Source organism: Fistularia commersonii, chromosome 3 (assembly GCF_037954325.1).
Source record: "Fistularia commersonii isolate RoL2024-O1a breed Wild chromosome 3, RoL_Fcom_v1.0, whole genome shotgun sequence".
Taxonomy (NCBI): Eukaryota; Metazoa; Chordata; class Actinopteri; order Syngnathiformes; family Fistulariidae; genus Fistularia; species Fistularia commersonii.
In genome coordinates, this window is record NC_141286.1 from 15,574,399 (window position 1) to 15,594,997 (window position 20,599).

General features: G+C 41.1%; 1 protein-coding gene across 3 annotated transcripts; it reads left to right on the forward strand.

Annotated features, from left to right (window-relative positions):
* Positions 1 to 1,497: 1,497 nt before the first annotated feature.
* cttn (cortactin) lies at positions 1,498 to 20,599 on the forward strand. Of its 3 annotated transcripts, none has more exons than XM_086143795.1 (16): positions 1,498 to 1,625; positions 4,359 to 4,467; positions 4,570 to 4,643; positions 4,726 to 4,855; positions 7,337 to 7,447; positions 7,725 to 7,779; positions 8,553 to 8,663; positions 8,989 to 9,099; positions 10,892 to 11,002; positions 11,938 to 12,048; positions 13,445 to 13,500; positions 13,996 to 14,065; positions 14,154 to 14,386; positions 15,405 to 15,525; positions 15,722 to 15,784; positions 19,266 to 20,599. In XM_086143795.1, the coding sequence occupies exons 2-16, from the start codon at positions 4,384 to 4,386 to the stop codon at positions 19,421 to 19,423; spliced, it is 1,599 nt and encodes a 532-aa protein (XP_085999921.1). In that variant the 5' UTR covers positions 1,498 to 1,625; positions 4,359 to 4,383; the 3' UTR covers positions 19,424 to 20,599. The 3 variants fall into 3 exon arrangements, with proteins under 3 accessions (XP_085999921.1, XP_085999923.1, XP_085999922.1); XM_086143796.1 differs by having other exon boundaries at positions 1,500 to 1,625; positions 4,345 to 4,467; XM_086143797.1 differs by lacking the exon at positions 11,938 to 12,048.

Sequence of the window (20,599 nt, forward strand, 5' to 3'; positions counted from 1 at the left end):
AAGTACATGACTGAACATTTAGATGAGTGCTGGTTTGGCTATAACTGTCTTGTAAATAAAATCACAACATTTTTTCAAAGAATATTGCTCGGGTTCTTCAGTACTTATACATACTGAATCGATCCTTGGGTACTCTGTGCCTGCGGTACTGTTGGGGGATTATATGCGCCGTATTAGAAGGGAAAGGGGGTCAAAAGAAAGGCACACATGCCCTCTAGTGATCATATTTTATACACGCATGTTCACCAAAAATATGGTTGAAGGTAACTTCGTTTGGAAATGGAGTCTTTAAAGTAATAATGATACAAGCAGAGGGAAACAGACATCTTGCATCCTAAATCTCATATATCGATGACTGGAATGCAAAACCTCCTATCTGAAAAAAAAACAAACACTTTTTCCAGGAAATGAAAAAAGAGTTTCATTTAATTATAGTATGATCTCTGTTAAAGATATTCAAGAATATTCTATTGATCACAGACTATATTTCTATGTTATAATTTAAAAATACATAGCATGTGTTTTTTACCACTGTCAATGCAGATAAGTGTTTTTTTCCTATTTTTTCTGCTTCATTGTGTACATAGGAGTTTTGTCATGTGACATTTATGTCAAACGAAAGGGCGGGATTATCTTGCAGATAGACTGAAAATGTGGAGCCATCCCATTTTTCACCATTCAATGCAAAAACCCCAAATCGAAAAATTTGCAGATGGGAGGTTTTGCATTCCAGCCATCGATATGACAGAAATCAAACTCATAAATAGTGCCAAAATGATTGCAGATATATAAATATGGCTATTACTCAGGTCATACCCCATATAAAAGAACCCATCAGGTTATTGATTCTTCATTCTAAATCAACAAGGTTCCAAAATATCGAGACTTCGGTGCCATCAGGTTGTATCCATTTCGTTATTAGGACAAATGAAAAGAAGTTAGGTGACTGTATCAAGACTGTATTTTATTTATTGAGTTTTGTTAAGAGATAAGATGACAAAGGGCTATTGGTTGCTGGTGCATCAAGATGGGCATTTGCTGGAAATAACTAAGTTTACTCATACTGAGAACATGATATAATTTGTGAGCATTTATGACAAATACTGACACTTGTCAACAACCATGACACACTTCCCGACGCATAAATTACATGACTGTATGAAAGGTTTTTTTTTGTTGTTTTTTAAATTAAAATTAGCACAATTAATTATAAGTTTGATGACAATATCTGCAGGATATTGTCAGGAAAGGAACTAAACGCGAAATACCTGAAATAATGCAAGAAATTATTTAGAGTTACTGGAAAATGTCAAGGGAGATTTATTATAGAATTATAAATCAATTCAAATATTTAGATAATAATGTAAAAATAAACGTAAAAAGTCAATGAGTGTTTCCTGCACTGTAAATGGGAGTCTTTCAGCACCTGGTCAATACTAGGGCTTCAACCCACGCATCCGCCCACTTGTGACGTCACCACCGGCGAAGCTCGGGATACTGGGAGAGCCCGGATGAATCCAGCAGCGCCAGTGTCGCTCCATCAGTGCTAGAAGTGAGACACGGTAACCCGCGGGGTCTCTAAAATACGACTGGAATCTGAACGGAGCTCCGTAAGGCCGTCGACGGTGAGTTTATAACGCCATGTCGGCGACGTTGAAATCTCTGGAAATGTCGCAGCGCTCGTTCCTCGCCAGCGAATTATTCCAGAAGGAACTGCTAGCTTCGCCTGCTAGCTCAGGGGGGGAAACTGGAACAGAAAATGCCGCAGCCCGGCAGTCACAGTCGCATATTTTTCTCAATTCGTGGCCAATTCAAACAAACCCGACCGCCGGCGGGCACTTTTTGGTGGACCTCCATGCGTCGACGGAACTGTGAACAGGGTGTTTCTCCTTTTCCAAGGACCTGTCTGGCCGTAACGACCAAACCACACCACTACAGCTGTGTCACCATTGAGCCGCCGTGCCTTTTTCAACCTTTCCGGTATAAAATGGACCGCGTATCACTAATTGTACTTATACATTGATTTATTTACTTGGATTGCAAAAAATCCGTCGATCTTAGATGACAGGGTGCAGAACGTGCTACCTTGAGTCGAAGTCGCTACACGGAAATTGGGCCAGGATCACTCAGTTGTGTCAGCTGTACCCTTTTTAGCCAGAGATTTATCTATTTAATTTTTGATACTCTTCCACTTCAACGCCCCTCATTGTTGCTATTCACATCAACATCTGATCTGTAATATTACGCATTTCGAGGTATGTGTAGGAACCGCAAAATGGGTGTGGTTTTGAAATAGTCTTGTCAAAGAAACATGCACAGACACACACACACACACACACACACAAAGTTTGGATTAACTTCCTGGTCTCCTTCCTCGGAGGTGAACGGAGCCACGTCTCCCGCACGCTCGGATTGAACACAGATGCAAGTTGCCCACATTGTGCTGAGTCAGCAGTAAGAATTATAACAGGAAACTTTTGTTTTAAATTGCTGGGATCATAACCGGGAAATCCCTCGGTTAGTCGCAGCGTCCTTGTTACAATATAGAATAGTGATTGACCGCTATTCGCAGAATTTGGAAAATTTGGAATTTGAAAATCTTCAAATAGCGTTTGTGACGGTTGGGCATTTAACCACAAATGCAATGAATTATCTGTCGTGTGTAACAATGTTCCCGTTTGTGTAGAGCAGTGGCGATTATCCGTGTTATCAATTTGGCGTTTGGAAGAACAGTTATCCAGATGGATCTATTCATATATCCACCTGCTAGATCAGCCATGTTCTTCAATTCAAATTGAACTAAATGCCTTACTGTCAGAACAAGATATCTGTTATAATCAGAGTGTAATTTGTTAGCAGTGTAGATAAAATTATAAAAACTCTGTGTCACATCTCCATAATAGCCATGACCTCAAAGAAAATAAAAAACTAAACTCACTAACACATTTTTTTAAAAGGAATTATATAATTTAGTGCTTATTAGTCCAGAGTTTGGTTTTGAAGGACAGTTCCTGGGATCAAAACAAAAGCTATAGTTTCTGCTTTTGCAAAACAGGTCATTCTTTACAGTTTCTTATAGGTGTTTACATTTATTGAATTTATTTATAGAATTATTGATTTATTTATGTTATTTTTGTTGAATTGTCATTACTGTCACCAAAAAATCTAAAGGACTTAAAAGAATAACTGCGCTTATTTTACCTAAGTGCCTGAACTATGTCTCTCTTTGGTTCTTTGCCTTTTGAAAGGTGAGAAATTAATTACCTACTAGAATATCTGCAGATAGATATTCGCCTTCAAGCTGTTTATGTTTTTCTTAATATCTTTTAGTAGCACCAGTTAAGACAGGCTTTGATAATGGTTATTTTGCATAAGATTAGCCTGAAACTTAAACAGTTCTTAATGAACCTGATCCCTCCACCCCTGTGGATATCTGTGCTTTACGCTCATGGCTTTAATCCCCAGTGTGAAAGTATTTTTCTCTTTAAAACACAATCATCAGTCATAAAGATTCACTGCACAATTATGGACTTCCTCCTAAGAGAACATCTACAATCTTGCAGAGTGGTGCACAGAGGATGACTTCCTGCTCAACATTATCAAACTTCCCAGAAAATGGATGTTTACCCGGTCTAGATCAGTAGAGCAGGAGGGAGCATGTGAATAGTTTAACTGGAAGATAAGCTGCCATGATCATCGCAAATCTCCACCACAAGGAAAGTAATTGCAGTTGAGAAGTTAAGGTAAAATATTTTATAGGTACAGGGGTGAGATAGAAGGAACCCTCACTGGAAAACTTCCAGATTGGCAAGTGATGTTCAAGAGGACAGGAAAGCCCTGGAACAAGTGAAATAAATGCAATTGGTATCCACACAGCGAGGGGTAGTAGTAGCACTGAAGTGCCAACCCAGAGCCCAGACGCCCAGTACCTAATCGCTGAAATGATACTACCAAACTAGAGGAGCTATATTAAGTATAGAATAAAATGTGCCTTTAATTGTTCCACAATGATGAAATTCAGTTTTAATGACAAGAGGCTATAAAAACCTGCTAAAGCTAAACATTTGAATAAATATTGAAGTACATAAACCAGTTTTCATCAGAGACCACTTTTTCAGCTGCATAGATTGCAATAATGAGGAAAAAAAATACAGTTAAAATAAATAGGAATCGTGAGCAGAAATAGTATTTTCTTGATGATTTTCGACTCACCCATAGCTGATTGTGTCTCCAAGTGTTCAACTGTGAAAAATGTTAGAATGAGTCCTTCAGGGAATCAGGGCTTTAATCGTCTCACATTTACATTGTATTTCTGTTTATGATATCTATTTCAATGAAACAAAGCCTCCTGTCTTCAGTGTGTGAGGCTTTGGCACCCTAAACATGTGGAAGGCAGCAGCAGGACAGTCTGTCAATGTGGCTGTAAATGACGGAGGGGATGACTGGGAGACTGACCCTGACTTTGAGGTACATGCACACTGCAGGACTCTTTGTTTGAATCACTTTAAGTAAAATGAAGTGGCTCCACCATTGTCTTACCCTCAGTGCAAATGTCAAATGGCTTTCTAGAATGACGTGTCTGAGAAGGAGCAGCGCTGGGGTGCCAAGACGGTGGCTGGTTCCGGACATCAGGAACACATAAAGTGAGGATGGCGAGTATATGCTCCAGATTTAAAATGTAATGGAAACTGAAATGTGCCTGAAGGTTTTTTCTCCCTGGAATAGTATCCACCAGTTGCGCCAAACAGTGTCAACAGAGCACACCAGCTTAAAGGAGAAGGAGTTGGAGTCAATGCCAAAGGCCTCTCATGGATATGGAGGCAAATTCGGGGTGCAGCAGGACCGCATGGACAAGGTAAGGGAAGTACTGTTCGGTAACAATGACAAGACTTTGGAAAAATCAGTTTATAGTAGCTAATGTATCAGAATTGACTCAATGTAATTTGTTGAAGTGAGAAAGAGGGAAGCAGTTCATTGAGCATATCTTCATTGGAAGATGTTCTGGACCTTTGACCAGCAGATTGCTTTTCATCTGCGACTAAATACATGTTAAGCTGAGTCTGTTGGCCCTCTTCAACCTCTTAGATGTGATGACATCGACATTTGAGTTCTCCATTCTGACTTTACCGTTACTTGCTCTGCTCATCTTTATTTTATGTTCTTGTAAATGTTCAGATAGGAGATATTAAAATACATATGTGAGATAAAACCTCAGGTCGGAGGAAATTAAGTCCAGAGGAGCTGACTTTTCCGCAGGAACTGATATCAGCATATTTGCTTTAATCAAACAATGATTATTCAATAGTTGCGTAATAGCGTATTTTCTTCTCCCATAGGCCTTTTAAGTGACTAACAGATTCAAGTTCAGGGGTAAACAACCCAAGGTGCCGTAAAGGGACACTGATGTTTAAAAAGCCAAAAAATTGATATTGTGTCTTCTAAATTACGAATAACATCCTACAGTGTTTACAGACTCCCACTTTGAAGTCCTGCCTGCAGAGAGATAACCCTGAGCTTTTAACCCCCTTTCCGCCAACCCTACAGAAAATGATAATCATAGAAGAACAATGTTTAATTTTTGCATGTGCAAATGTATTTACTTTCATAACTGATTATTTTTGCTTACCTACATTTTTGATTTATTGTTAGAATTACCACAAATGGCACAGTATTGGGGAAACCTACCCATTCCTAGTAAACCTGTGGCTGAAACATTGAAAGCCATGAATTATAATATTGATAATGTACTACTACTATTATTATTGTTACATGAAGAAGGATGCATTCTTAATCCTGTCCAACAAAAGTTTTCCCCAGGTATAAAATGAAAAAATATATAAATATCACTTAGGCCTCAAACGTCAGTCTGCATTCTTATGTGAATGTTAAAACCTGTCTTGCGTCTCTGAATTAGAAGTCCATTCATTATGTTGTCTTAGAGGTTATTAGGGATTGTCCCTTATTTATGTACTAGTGATTCAACTCAACTGTAGTTCATGTGGGAAACAAGTATAGTAGCATATGCGGTATGGTATGTTGGGACTCTAGATTGAGAAAGTGCTCTCTGTGTTAGTGTGTATTGTTGTCTGTGATTTTTGGTGTTTCAGACCTCAATTTTTAGGAGAAAAGGTAGGTATACCAAAACCTAAGTTTGTTGCCTACCAATAATGGAAAAAAGAAGTACAAGTAGTTTCTACAGTGAGGTATTCTAAATTGCTGTTTTGCTATATCATATTAAGACTATTAAAACATTAATCACATAAAGACTACTGGGGTAGGTTAGGCAGTGTCTCGACTTGCAGTATTTTCGACTTGTGTGAATCATGCTTGTTTTAGATTTAGGACATATCTCACTGTCAACTGGCAGTTTAGTAGTATATCATATCCACAAATCACTCCGTTTCACAACCAAAATATTGAATCACCTACAGAAATCCATCAATTTTATCAGGGTCTATTCTTAGTATTGGTGAGCGGTCATGCACTTCTTTGATTTTCTCAGGACTACATTAATCTTACTTGATCTCTGAATCAATGAAGTGCGAAGCAGTTCCTCAACCACATACTCAAGTGCAAACCACAAAATTCATCTGCACAGTTTCCTCTTTCTTCTTCTTCTTCTTTCGGCTTTTCCCTTCAGGGGTCGCCACAGCGAGTCAACTTTCTCCATCCAACCCTATTCTCTGTATCCTCCTCTCTCACACCTACTACCTTCATATCTTCTCTCACTACGTCCATAAATCTTCTCTTTGGTCTTCCTCGAGACCTCTTGCCTGGCAGCTCCAATTCCAGCATCCATCTACCAATATATTCTCTATCCCTCCTCTGTACATGACCAAACCATCTCAGTCTGAACACAGTTTCCTCTTTAGAATTTAGAATTCAGTTTCCACATTTTAGAATAGTAGTTGCACACGTGATTTGACACAAATTGTTGACCATTTCAAGTTTATTGTGGATTTCTTCAACAGTTTGCTTATAGGGGTAAGGTAGGGTTGTAGTACTTTCCTGAACCTGCTGGGGCAGTTTTGCTCATATCAGCCTTCCTTGCAAAGCAGCTTTATATCCAAAACCATTTGTGTCTGAGCCATGTGGTCAGTGCAGCATGAATGTGATGATCAGGCAATGTTTACACCACACGGTGTATTTGTGTGAATCTGTGATGAGTCAGATGTCACCACTTCCAACCAGTGGCAGTCATTTTCAGCGTCATTGTTCTCCCTGTCCTCGTGACTGTTTTCCCTTCACTATCTATGGAATGTGTGCTGAGTCCTTGTTTTGTTTTTTAAAACTTCTCAGTGTTGTACTCAGGTGTTTGTCTTTGTCTGTCTGACAGTCTGCTGTGGGCCATGACTATCAGAGCAAGTTGTCCAAGCACTGCTCTCAGACGGACACTTCCAAGGGCTTTGGGGGGAAGTTCGGCGTGCAAGCCGACCGCGTTGACCAGGTATTTCCTTTGGCTTACGTCTTAATGTGATAACAACATTAACCATATTTTAAGGACAGCTCACAACTTGGTGACCGCAGTGTATATAACCTTTATATTGCACCATTCTTGTATCCAAATATCCATTTGAATTAACAGAAAGCAGGAATTAAATTCACAATATAGTCTAAGATACCTGAGAGCATCATCCACACATGGATTCATGGTTGGCTGTTGTTACATTGGCTATTTCAAACTTAACTTGGAAAAAATGTTCTCCCATCCCTCTTCATTCCAGTCTGCAGTTGGGTTTGAGTATGCTGGCAAAACAGAGAAACACGCTTCGCAGAAAGGTGAGGTTGTTTAGTTTCCAAACCCAGTCATTAGTACATTAGTAGATTCTTTACCATCTAGCTTTATTTTTCCTTCAGTCACCCCAGATAAATTGTTTATAGTCATTACTATTTTTTTTCAGGATACTTTTTCCTGCAACTGGTATATAACACTATATTCTTAGGCATGGAAATATCTCATTACTAATGGAAAGCAATTTTTTTATTATGATTATAATTACTGGTGTGTCTGTGTGTGTCTGTGTGTGTCTGTGTGTGTGCGCGCGCGCTCGCGTTTTTAATGCTGGTAGATCATTTTCACTTGGTAATTTTGAGAGCAGCGTGCAAGCCAAAAAAGTGTGGGCCCCAATGTGATAGGCTATTCGACCCAAGCAACAACCAGACAAAACACGGTCGAAAGGTCTGTGGCTGCAATGTGTGTTAAACAGTAGATCAGCAGTATGGGCGCACCAGCACTTTCAGGCTGCATCCCATGACTTCATTCTGTCACTGCCCATTGGTTGCATTCATGTGCACCACAGTCACCTGTGCATGAGCCCTGAGCCTTATCTCAGTTCCAATATTGCCTACCACCTTATCGCTAAACAACAGGAAAGGTTGCTTTTGTTCTTTGTGCTGTGCAGCGAGTTCACTGCATTTTAAGGAAATCTGTTTAAAACAGCATGAAGTGAAAATGTATAAGCAAATACTCTGAAATTAGGCTGCCTTATGACCAGTGCTGCTACGCTGCATCACTCTAACCTCCGACACTTGGCCCCCCCTCTGCTGTGTAGACTACTCCACCGGGTTCGGGGGGAGATATGGAGTGCAGGCAGATCGTGTCGACCAGAGCGCAGTGGGCTTCGATTACCAAGGCAAAACTGAGAAACACGAGTCTCAGAAAGGTATGTTTAGTTTCCCATTAACAAAGAGGGATGTGGGGAAAACATGGAGGGAAGATACAAACTAACAAACACACACCTCACCTTCATGACTGAGCACAGCTTCATATTTCATTCATTGAAGGTCATGCTCTCCTTCTGCCTGCTTTATAAAATGTTCAAAGACTTTTATACATTGTTAGTTTTTATATCCACTGTTACTCACCTTTATCAAATAATACTTACTTTTGTGTGTGTGTGTGTGTTGCTCTTTGTCTCAACTTTCTTTTTTAAAAGTGATTTGTGAATTTAATCTGTCTTGTCCCCATTTTGCTGCAACAATTCACAGATTATACCAAAGGCTTTGGAGGGAAATTTGGTGTTGAAAGTGACAAGGTGGACAAGAGTGCTGTGGGCTTTGAGTACCAGGGCAAGACAGAGAAGCACGAGTCTCAGAAAGGTTTGTATCATGACTCATTCATTCGCTACACTCGGATTGGGATTTAACACATTATTGACATTAGTCTAGTTTTAATGAATAAAATGATGAAAAGTGAGGTAGCAGCCCCCCTGCAGTCAATTATTTTAGCCCTGACTTTTTCTTATCACAATGGGGTTTTGAACCTTCAATGTATTCGCTTCACCTTGATTCTTTTCCATCTTGTAACTGGAGTTTGTGTATTTGCACAAAGGATTAATGTTTCCTCTCCTTGAGGATAGTAGCTGTGAACCTAAGAACAACTTTTGCAAGATATTGAAAATAAGTTAAACAAGGAAGTCTACTCTTGCAGTGTAGTTCTTTCCTTTTTTTCTTTAATGGTGTTGCTATACAAATCAAAATGTAATACTTCTCTTTAATGGGTGTCTATTTTAATATCTCATTGATTGCTGTCGGCTGTTATAGAGAAAAGACATAATTATCATATTTAATGAACTTTTGTTGCTCAGGTCTAGATTTAGTTGTTACGTTTGGCTGTATAGCAGTTTAAAAAAAAAAAAGAGAAATGGGCCAGGTGTTTTGTTTTCATTCTTGACAGGGAAAAGGCTGTTGTTTGTAATGCTCATGTCTTAAGAGCCTACTGTTTGTGCCCAGCCAAAGTTAATTCTTGAGATCTTTGACAAATAGTACTGTTAGTCAGTTTGGCCAGTGGAGCAATAGGACATTATCTATGGGATACTGGATTCTATATTTGTTTCCCGGCTTTTACTAACAGTTTTTAATTGTTAGAAATTGGTCTTGTTTGTGGTATTTGAAGCAAAAAACTAAGATTTCATAAGGGTATGTAATTAAAATTACATTATTTTACATTATTCTACAATGTTAAAATAATGTGCTTCTTTTCAGTTGAAAAAAATCATGTATAAAAATCAATGAAAATGTGGATGACTTGATCTGCTAATTAAATCTAAATTACTTCTATAATTATTGACCAGAGATTTAGCAAGAATTACCTTCATAATCTGATAGGTAGCACTAGATAGTAATTTGAAAATGACATTGCAGATAAAAAGTAAATGACTAAGAAATCATCTGAAAAAAGAAAGAAAAAGTCACATGAAAAGTAAAAGAAAACATTGCATCATTGACTACATATTTTGTTAATTACCTTTTTTTTTATGCCCTGAGGTCATGGGTTAGTCAGACTCACATAATAGTGCTGACATGTTTTGACTCTGCTCTGCCTGACATGTCTGACATGCCAGCAGAAGCTCTGTGTTTGGTTTAGCAGCTTCATCTCATGACCTAATCTTCATGTAAAGCGTGCAAGTGACCCTGCTGCCTCTGTAAGACCTAGTCTGATATCTGTCACATTCACCCATTAATGACTCTGAGATTTGCCTGTTGTCTGCAGTGTAACCCTTTGATCACAAAGTACTCCAGTATCTTTAATGTGACGGCATTGCCATTAATTTTGCCTCATCTCAAACAGAATGTTCAGTTTTGACCAACACTGTTAAGGAGAAATCCATTTATCTTGGACAGACCCCTTTCCAATATTTCCTCCACGAATACAGGAAAGTATTTTAAATCTATAAATATTAATATTAGGTACTTGTGTCGGTTAAAATAAAATTATCCTGTCTGACGGATATTACTTACCGGTAAAATGATAATTGTTAAATTCATGATAGAGCTTTATACTTGGATTGCATTGCATAATTAGGAATTATGCACAAACTTTAAAGAAAGGAAGAAAGTAATAGTCATTCATCCAGAGGATGCTGACTCACTGTGCTGTGTGTTTTCGCAGACTATGTAAAGGGTTTTGGAGGCAAGTTTGGTGTGCAGACAGATAGGCAGGATAAATCTGCCCTGGGATGGGACCACCAGGAGAAGCTGCAGCTCCACGAATCCCAAAAAGGTAATGATGATAATCTGGCTAGAGTTTTTATTTTTTGGGGGGAAATGTCAGTTTTACGTGGCACCACGGTCACATCATTGACAAATGATGAGGGGGAAACAAAGGTAACTTGCATCATCAAGGATTATTCAAAGCAGAACATTTTCTACATCTTGTATTACAACTAGAATGAAGAAACAGTCTGTCACTATCCCACTGCCCCACACCACCACCACCACCATCCTGTAAATTCTTATAGCACTTTTCATATTAGAAAAATATTAGTTAAACACATTTCATTTTCATAATTGATGAATGAACCGTAAAAACCCATTGGAGTGAAGCGTCCTCACTTGTACATTGCAGCTCTTATGTGGTCACATTGAAGTCCTCAAGAAGTCAATAGCTTCCTCTGTGTGGGGAAAATGAGGCTGTCACAGAGGAAGTGAAACCATAGCTTGGGATTCTGGCCAAATGACAGGCCTTTGGTTCACCTTTCATCACGATTATACAAACAGTCTGCACTTGAACTGGTCTAAGGGTGCAGTTTAGAGATTATTGAGGTTTAAAATGTATTTTCATTGTTCTCTCTGATGGAGGTTGGCCAGGACCAGAAATGAGGAGTTCCAAGAATCTTCTTTGCATTGCATCTCTTATTAACCTGCCATTTAAACATGCTCAAAGTTGTTTCTGTCTGTTACCCCCAGGAAAGCAGCTGCTCTGTCAATGTTAACAATAAAAATCTGGGGCCCCATTCTGAAATGATGCATTAAATCTATACTGGGAGTTCCTGTGAGCACAGAGGTGTATCTGCAATATTTATACTGAGGCGATTGATTGGAGGGGGTCTTCGAGTACCAGTGTCTTGAAGGGGCGCGCGCACGCGTGTGTGTGTGTGTCATCTTTGTCTCTGTGATCCACAGTCTGTATCTGTCCACGTGTGTGTTGTGTTGCAGACTATAAGCGTGGGTTTGGAGGGCAGTATGGGGTAGAGGTGGAGAGGCAGGACCAGTGTGCCCTGGGCTATGAGCACAAGGAGAACCTGGCCAAGCACGAGTCCCAGAAAGGCACAGATACTTCCTGAACACCACCTCCCATTTCAATCCTACCCTGCTCCCTCTCCCAACAAGACCTCTGCGCTTAGCTCAACGCTCTTGTCCTTGGCACCGCTGTCATCCTCCCCCTGTTCTTCAGCAGCAACTATCTTCTGTTTTGATAGACAAACATTGGGTTAGTTTATTGAATAATGTCAGAGTGTGACATTATATCGATAAATACATGGATTTTTTTTTTTTTCTTTTCCCAATTGTTGCCAAAATGTAACTCAATTATTTTCTAAAAAGTAATGGATATGCTGTAAAAGCTAACTGATAATATATCGAACAATTCACATATGTCCAACACACGTACAATTTCCTTGTCAAGTAAATCTTTAATATTGTTTAGGTTTATAATAACCCTTAAAGAAAATGTCCAGTAAGTATTTGTTTAACTATTTCTCATCATTAAAGCAAGTGCAATTAAATTGAACTTATTGCACAAAAGGCAGTTAATTGGTGTCAGACATGCACAGGTAATTTCAGGCCACTAAAAGTTGTGATTTATTTATTTATGTCCCAGATTCGCATTCCTTTCAAAAAAAGGCCCATTCCACCTGGCTTCCAAAGCGGAGCAGTGAGAGAAGACAAAAAAAAGATTTTCTTTTTGCATTCTATCTAAACATCTACAGTAAAAACTAAAAGTAAGAGTATAATCACAAAATCTGCCTCAGAAGCTCTTGCGCAATCCTTCCTGTTATAACGCACAATAGCCAGCTACAAACAGGCCTCAGTAAAACTAAGCAACCTCCAACAGTCAATTTATACCATATTTAGGCCTATCAAATATTCCCAATAATGAATGAGATTGATCTTAAACAGTTTTTATACCCCTCCCCATCCCTGGCAGAGTATGTCTTTGCCCCTTTGCCATGATGCTGTGTCCTAGCTTTTGCCTTCATCATCTGCATGATCGCAACACAGTCGTACAGCCGCACTGCATTTCCCCGCAGTACAACTGCCACCGCTCAAAACAGTGGCTGATTTTTTTTTTTTTTTTTTTTTTTAAGCTCCGACGCTGAGTGAAGATGGCTGCCTGACCCCTGCCAAGTGTTTGGCTTATGTTCACATTATTGGCTGTCACTGTCTTGGCAGTCTTTCTATTTCTCCTCCTTACAGGTTTGCATGAGTCCACCCGCTCATTATGTGACTCCAGCAGGTTTTTGTCTGCGAACAACCGCAGTCTGCTTGGTCTGAACTGTTAAGCACTGAGCCCTTCCTCCCCAAACTCCTGTGAGGGTTTGGGGAAGGGGCTAAATCAGTTCTATAGCCATATGTAGAATAAGTTCAGCTGTTGCTGACTGTGGTTGACCTAATCAGCTGAAAATAAAACACCAAAACACTATTTCCTTATTTTTGTTACCAGATTATTCCAAAGGATTCGGTGGGAAGTTTGGGGTTCAGAATGACCGGATGGATAAGGTAAGACTGGTACTCTTGCAAAATTGTTTAATATTTCATTAAGTTTTGAATTTAGACCTCAAGCCAATCTGAAAAGACTAATCTTTAACCTACTGTGCTAGATGGCAGTTTAACATTGAGATGTGAAACTGGTTTCAGAATAGTCTCAGCAAGAATAAAAAGGGGTTCAAATTATGGAAAATTTTGCATGTTTGTTAGGAAAACAACTGTGGTTCTTACAACCAGCTCTGAATGCTACCAAATGTGACTTTTTCAAATTTCAATTTACAATTTTCAATTTCAACATTACAACTTATTTGCTACGTGTTGGTATATTTCCCATTATAACATCAATTTAAAAAAAGAAAAACTACTATGAATCAATATAAATAAAATTACGTAAGTTAATCAATCAATTACATAGGTCTCTGGATGTAAGCCGATAACATGTCTTGATGTGCACACTAGTTTGGCTATAATGCCTTTGTTTACTCACATCCAACTCCTTGTTGACAGAGTGCAGGGACATTTGAGGAGGTGGAGAAACCAACCTCATCATACCAGAAAACCCGACCTGTGGAGGCTGGTGAGTGTCCATCACAGTGACATGTCCTGGAGCACTAACCTGAAGCCTGGGACATTACCTCATCTACATGCCGTTTCTCCTCCATCAGCTGGCAGCAGCACAGGCAGCATAAAGGCCCGCTTCGAAAACATCGCCAAGGAGAAGGAGGAGGAGAACCGGAAGAAAGCCGAAGAAGAGCGAGCACGTCGTCAGGCCAAGGAGAAGCGGGAACAAGAGGAGGCTCGGCGTAAAAATGAAGAGATGGCTAGGGAACCATATCCTGTGGCCACTGCCCCCAGCCCCACTCCACCAGTCCAGCCCTCTGCTGCCCCAACACACCGGGTGAGTGACTATCTCTGCTGGAAGAACCATTAGGCCACAGCTTCTGCTCTAATAACAGTTAAAAGGAAAGATGGACGCAGAATGAATCTTGAAGGTGAATTTTGCAAATGTGGATAGTGTTTTGTGTGTGTTTTTTTTTTTTTTTTTTTTTTTTTTTTTGACTGTCACAATACTGGGATACATTGGCTGTAATTCCTCCAACAAAACACTTCAATATACTGTACCTGCTGATTATAAATAATGAAGTTTTTAAAATTATATTTTTATATTTATAGAAATGTACTTTGTCCAATTCAAAATAATAAATTAATGAATGACTGAATTAGCAGCAGCAACAAATTTTAAACTGCTTAATAATATAATATACTGTTAAAAAAATACACAATAGAGTTTCCTGGGATGAATTAAAAGCTGTAAAATAAATCAAATATTTGTAGTAGTTTACTAATTGTCTGTCTACAAAACAGTGGTGAGACCAATGATTGCTCTATGATCTAGAAACATTGACGAAAAGACAAGAGGCAGAGCTGGAGGTTGCAGAGATTAAGATGTTGAGGTTTTGTTTGTGAGTGAAGAGGATGGTTAGGATCAGTAATGAGTCCATCAGAGGGACAGCACATGTAAGATGTTTTTGAGAGAAGGTCAGAGAAGCCAGACTGAGATGGTTCGGTCATGTACAGAGGAGGGTAGTGAATATATTGTTAGACGGATGGTGGAATTGAATCTGCCAGGCAGGAGGTCTCAAGGAAGACCAAAGAGAAGATTTATGGACCTAGTGAGAGAGGATATGAAGGTAGTCGGTGTGAGGATACAGAGAATAGGGTTAGATGGAGAGGGGTAATTCGCTGTGGTGACCCCTGAAGGGAAAAGCCGAAAGGAAAAGAAGCAGACTAATTGTTCTGATGTACTTTTAAAAGAATATTTTACTGTAGCTTGTCATATCGAATGTCTACATGCAGGCCTACCTCCTCCCCCACAGTCTTCGCAGCCTTACATGTATTTGCGTTTGCCTTGTTAGGAACCAGAGGAAGCTGCTGCCGAGGAGAATGGAGAGCAGCTGTACGAAGTGGAGCCACAGAACCAGGAAACACAAGAGCAGGAGGAGGATCTGTACCAGACCCCTGCTGAGACTGCAGAATGTAAAGGACTTTACTTTCTACACATATACTGACTATATTTTATTTTTTGCCTTGGAGTGAAAAAGCACACGTGTGGGTTTGTGGTGCTGGAAAATATTCATGGTAGCCATCTGTCATCTGATCCCCCCCCTCCTATTAAGAAAAAAAAGTATCAAACAAGTCGACCATCAAAATAACATACCTTGCTCTCTTACAGACGATCAGGAGTTCGACAAGGACTTCGGGGTGACAGCAGTGGCTCTGTATGATTACCAAGCAGGTGAGACTGACAGAACTGAACGCAGCAGGTGGATGTAGTCAGCTGACCAATTATCAATGCAGAAAACACCTGGAAAATTCTTATCTTGTTGAGGAAAACTGATTGAATTGATTGATTTATCTTGACAGACACCCGAAATGGTCTTTTTTGTTAATTTACTGTTCAGATTTTCATATTAGAGTTATTCCAACATGGCATCGCAACATGCAAAATCATATGATATAAATCAAAATTTAGTTGAATTTTGGAAAGGAATGTCTTTATTAGTCAAGAATTACTTTTAAAAGTGTCTCCAAATCACAATGACAAACAAATTCAAAGTAAACAAAAGAAATTCCACACTGTCAACTCCATCCATCCATCTTTTGACGCTTCTCCAAAGAAAGGTCGGGGGGGGCAACAGCCGAAGGAGGAAGGCCCTGACTTTCCTCTCCCCAACCACATGGTTCAGCTCCTCTGGGGGATGTTCCCAGACCGGCCTAGAAACGGTCTCTCCAGCGTGGCTTCCTCGTGTCCTCCTCCCAGATGGACATGCCCAGAATGCCTCCCCTGGGAGGAGTCCAGGAGACTTCCTAACCGTATGCCTGAGCCACCTCATCTGACTCCTCTCCATACGGAGGAGCAGCAACTCTCTGAGCTCCTCCCAGATGGCTGAACTTCTCACCCTATCTTGAAGGGATAGTCTGGCCACCCTGTGGAGAAAACTCATTTCGACTGCATTTCGGAGAGGAAGATCTGCATTTCGACTTGTATCCGCGATCTTGTTCATTCGGTCACTACCCGCAGCTTGTTACCATAGGTGAAGGTAGGAACGTAGACGCTTCATCGATCTCGTCGCTCTCCCGCTCCATCCGTCCCTCACTTGTGAGCAAGACCCTGAGATACTTGAACTCCTCCACATGGGGCAGAGACTGGGCACCACCTGTTTCTTTTTGAGCACCATGGTCCTAGCAGCCCTGACAGAGTCCAACTGTCACTGGAAATGAGTGTGATGTACAACCGGCAATGCGAACCATGCTCCGACTCCGATCATACAGGGACTGAACAGCCCGTATAATTGGGTTCAGTACCCCATATTCCCGGAGAACCCACAACAGGATTGCCCAAGGGACACGGTGGAATGCCCTCTCCTGATCCACAGGACACATAGATGGGTTGGGCAAACTCTCAGTCCTCCTCGATGACCCTTGTGAAGTTATTGAGCTGGTCCACTTTTCCATGACCAGGATGAAAACTACACTACACCCCCTGGTTCTGAGGTTGAATGACCCAGCAGATCTTCCTCTCCAGCACTGCTGAATAGACCTTACCTTACCAGGGAGGCTGAAGGGTGTGATGCCCCTGTAATTGGCGTACACCCTCCGATCCCCCTTTTTAACAAGGGGGATCACCACCCAACTCCTCCAGTCCAGAGGCAATGTTCCTGATGTCCACATAATGCTGCAGAGGCATGTCAACCAGGACAGCCCTACAACATCCAGAGCCTTGAGGAACCCAGGGCGGACCTAATCTACCCCCACTACTGAAGAGCTTTTTTGACTACTTCAGCAATTTCAGCCCCAGAAAGTGTTTGTCCACACCGGAGTCCCCTCGCTCAGCTTCCTCACTGGATGGCGTTTCAACAGAATTGAGGAGGTCTTGGAAATACTCCCTCCACTGATCTATATTATCCTGAGTTGAGCAGCACCCAGCTTCCACTGTACACAGTGTTGATGGAGTAATGGTTCCCCCTCCTGAGCTGGACCAGAATCTCCTCGATGCCCACCGGAAGTCGTTCTCCCCCAACTCCTCCAAGCTCGAGTTTTTGTCTCGGCAACCATCGAAGCCGTGTACCACTAGGCCTGTCTGTACCCTTCAGCTGCCTCTGCAACCCAGAAAGGCCCAATAGGACTCCTTCAGTTTGGTGACATCCCTCACAGCTGGGGTCCACCAGCGGGTACGAGGGTTGCCACCCCAACAGGCCCCGACTACCTTACAACCGCAAGTCCAGTCTGCCACTTCAACAATAGAATTATGGAACATGGCTCATTTGGACTCAATGTTCCCCAACCTCCCTCACAACGTGGTTGTAGTTCTACCGGTTCTTCTGGCAGGGGACTCCGCTCAATGTTCCCAACAGACCCTCATGTTACATTTGGGTCTGCCGGGTCTGACCCAGATCCTGCCCCACCATTGGAGCCAGCTCACCACCAGGTGGTGATCAGTTAACAGCTCTGCCCCTCTCTTCACGAAAGTGTCCAGGACATGCGCCGCAAGCCCAACGACACAAGGTCAATCTAAGATCTGTGGCCTAAAGTGCGTTGGTGCCAAGTGCACATATGGACACCTTTATGCCTATGGTGTTTGTTATGGACAATTCTGTTTATGAGCACAGAAGTCCAATCACAAAGCACAGCTCTGGTTCAGATCTGGGGCCCATTCCTCCCAATCAACCCCTCCTGAGTTTCACTGTCATATCCCACAAGAGCTTTAAAGTCTCCCAGTAGAACAGGAGAGTCCCCAGTAGGAGCGCTCTCTAGCAGTTTCTCAAGGGACTCCAAGAAGGTCGGGTAAACGGAATTGCTGTTTGGTGCATAGCCACAAAAAAACAGTCAGAACCCGTCCCCACACCTGAAGGCGGAGGGAGGCTACCCTCTTATCCACCGGCTTCAACCCCAACTGCAAGCACCAAGTTGGGGGGTAATCAATATGCCTACTCCTGCCCAGTGCCTCTAACCAGGGGCAACTCCAGAGTTTAAAAAAAAAAAAAAAAAAAAAGTCTGGCCCCTTTCAAGAGACCTGGTTCCATAACCCACTTTGTGTGTCGAGGCGAGTCACCATTGAGCCCCACCACTGGGCATCTGAGCAGGGGAAAACTGGGTCCAAATTCTTTCATCATCATGGGTGGTCTTCTGAGTCACGCTTTGTCTGGTCCCTCACCTGGAACTTGTTTGCCTTGGGTGACCATTTGATGGTAAATTGACAAAATCATTACCTGGGCATAACTTTGAAAATTAAGAACAATATTTGAAAGTTAGAGCTATCTGCTTATGCTTTGCAACCAAAATAAAAATCTATCTGCTTCCACATAGGAAGGTCTTCATGCGACTTACTCCCCTCTGGTCTGGACCCTGATTGATGCTCAAATGTGACATCTTTATGTTGTTCAGCAATGTGATAACCCCCTGCTGTCTATTACAAAGAATGCAGGTTCAGTGCACTTTTCCAGTCAGAGGCTTCAATCACTCATTCACTATCCTGTGGAATATCAGTCAGAAAGCAGTTGATTACAACAGATTCAGTGGATTCACTCACAAGAACAGGAAGGGTAACTTGAATCAACATGGTGCAACAAATAAAGATTTGTAGCAGAAAATGTTTGCAATTGTGAACATCATAGAAGTCACATTAAAGATTTTACATTAGGTTGGATGGATGGCTCAGACTTAATTGGGACATTTTAACAAATGGCCTTCACCCCCAATCTTTTTCTCCTTTCCAGCTGGAGACGACGAGATCTCCTTTGACCCTGATGAAATCATTACCAACATTGAGATGATCGACGAGGGCTGGTGGCGAGGTCGTTGCCGAGACACCTATGGGCTTTTCCCAGCCAATTATGTGGAGGTTCGACAACAGTGCAACCTGGATGATATTTGAATTGTATTCTACTAAATCTCTTCATATCATAGTGCTTCAACACTGTGGCAGACACGCTCAGGTCTTCTAACTGGCTTTCTGTTGCTCCTCCTTCCTACCCACCTCCTGCTCCGCCCCATTTTATTTTCCTTTTCCATGTGGAGAACAGACTCCACACCAAGGACATTTAGAGAAGACATTATACAGGCTTTGTTGGGCTCCTCTGCTACACCGCTTAAAACTGCAAGATGCAACTGAGGCCTCAGCAAATGGGTGAAGGTTCACCCTTTCAGCCCACCGCCACAAGTTGCATTTTGCAGTTTTTACATTAGTTTTCCAGACTTTGTCAAGAGTTCGGGTGCTGATAGACAGACATATTCACCAAAGACCAGTGACAGACACGTCCCAGGAAGCCAAGTGTCTGAAGCTCAGATTCCTATCTGTCCCTCCTCTGTGTAATTGATGGACAATTTACCGAAATGTATTGCCATCTCATTATTAATGACTTCTGGTAATTATCTTAATTGAAAGAAATGGTGTCTGAAAAAAAAAAAATCATCTATCTCTGAATTTTGACACATTCTTCACAAAAATGGCACTCCTTTTTTTGAATGATGCAGATAATTCTCCAGTCTCACCTCTTTATTGTTAAGACATCCAAATGCAGTAGGAATGTGTGTTGACATGATGGAAAATCATTTTGTTTTGCTTAAAAATGACACTTGAATTCTTCACACATTAAAGGGGCCAATAATGCCAGAAATGTCATACACATTTGAAATAACGGCTACTGAAAACACGACTGCTCATTCCTGGTGCATTGAATCCTGTAAGGAGAGATCATGAGAACCTGTTGACCTGAAAGCATTTTTATTTGTCACTGTTTGTTTTCCCCTCCTGCTGTGATCAGGACTTGTCGAACAGAGCAGCAGAAATCTATCAACTATTAAAAGAAATCATGGAACTAGATCGCACATTTGGCAGGCTGCTGCAGGTGGATAACAGTAGTGTAGCCTAAAAAGGTGTGTATGTGTGTGTGGCTGTTTGTGTGCAAGGGCTTCATTAATTTCATCTTTGGGGTTTTATAATAAGTGACCTTTTCAAATGCATTATTTTTATCTGTACTTCTGTTTGCTCAAGTCACATCGTTACCTGTTCCTTCTTTTTTTAGTTTCAATAAATAAACTATAAATTATT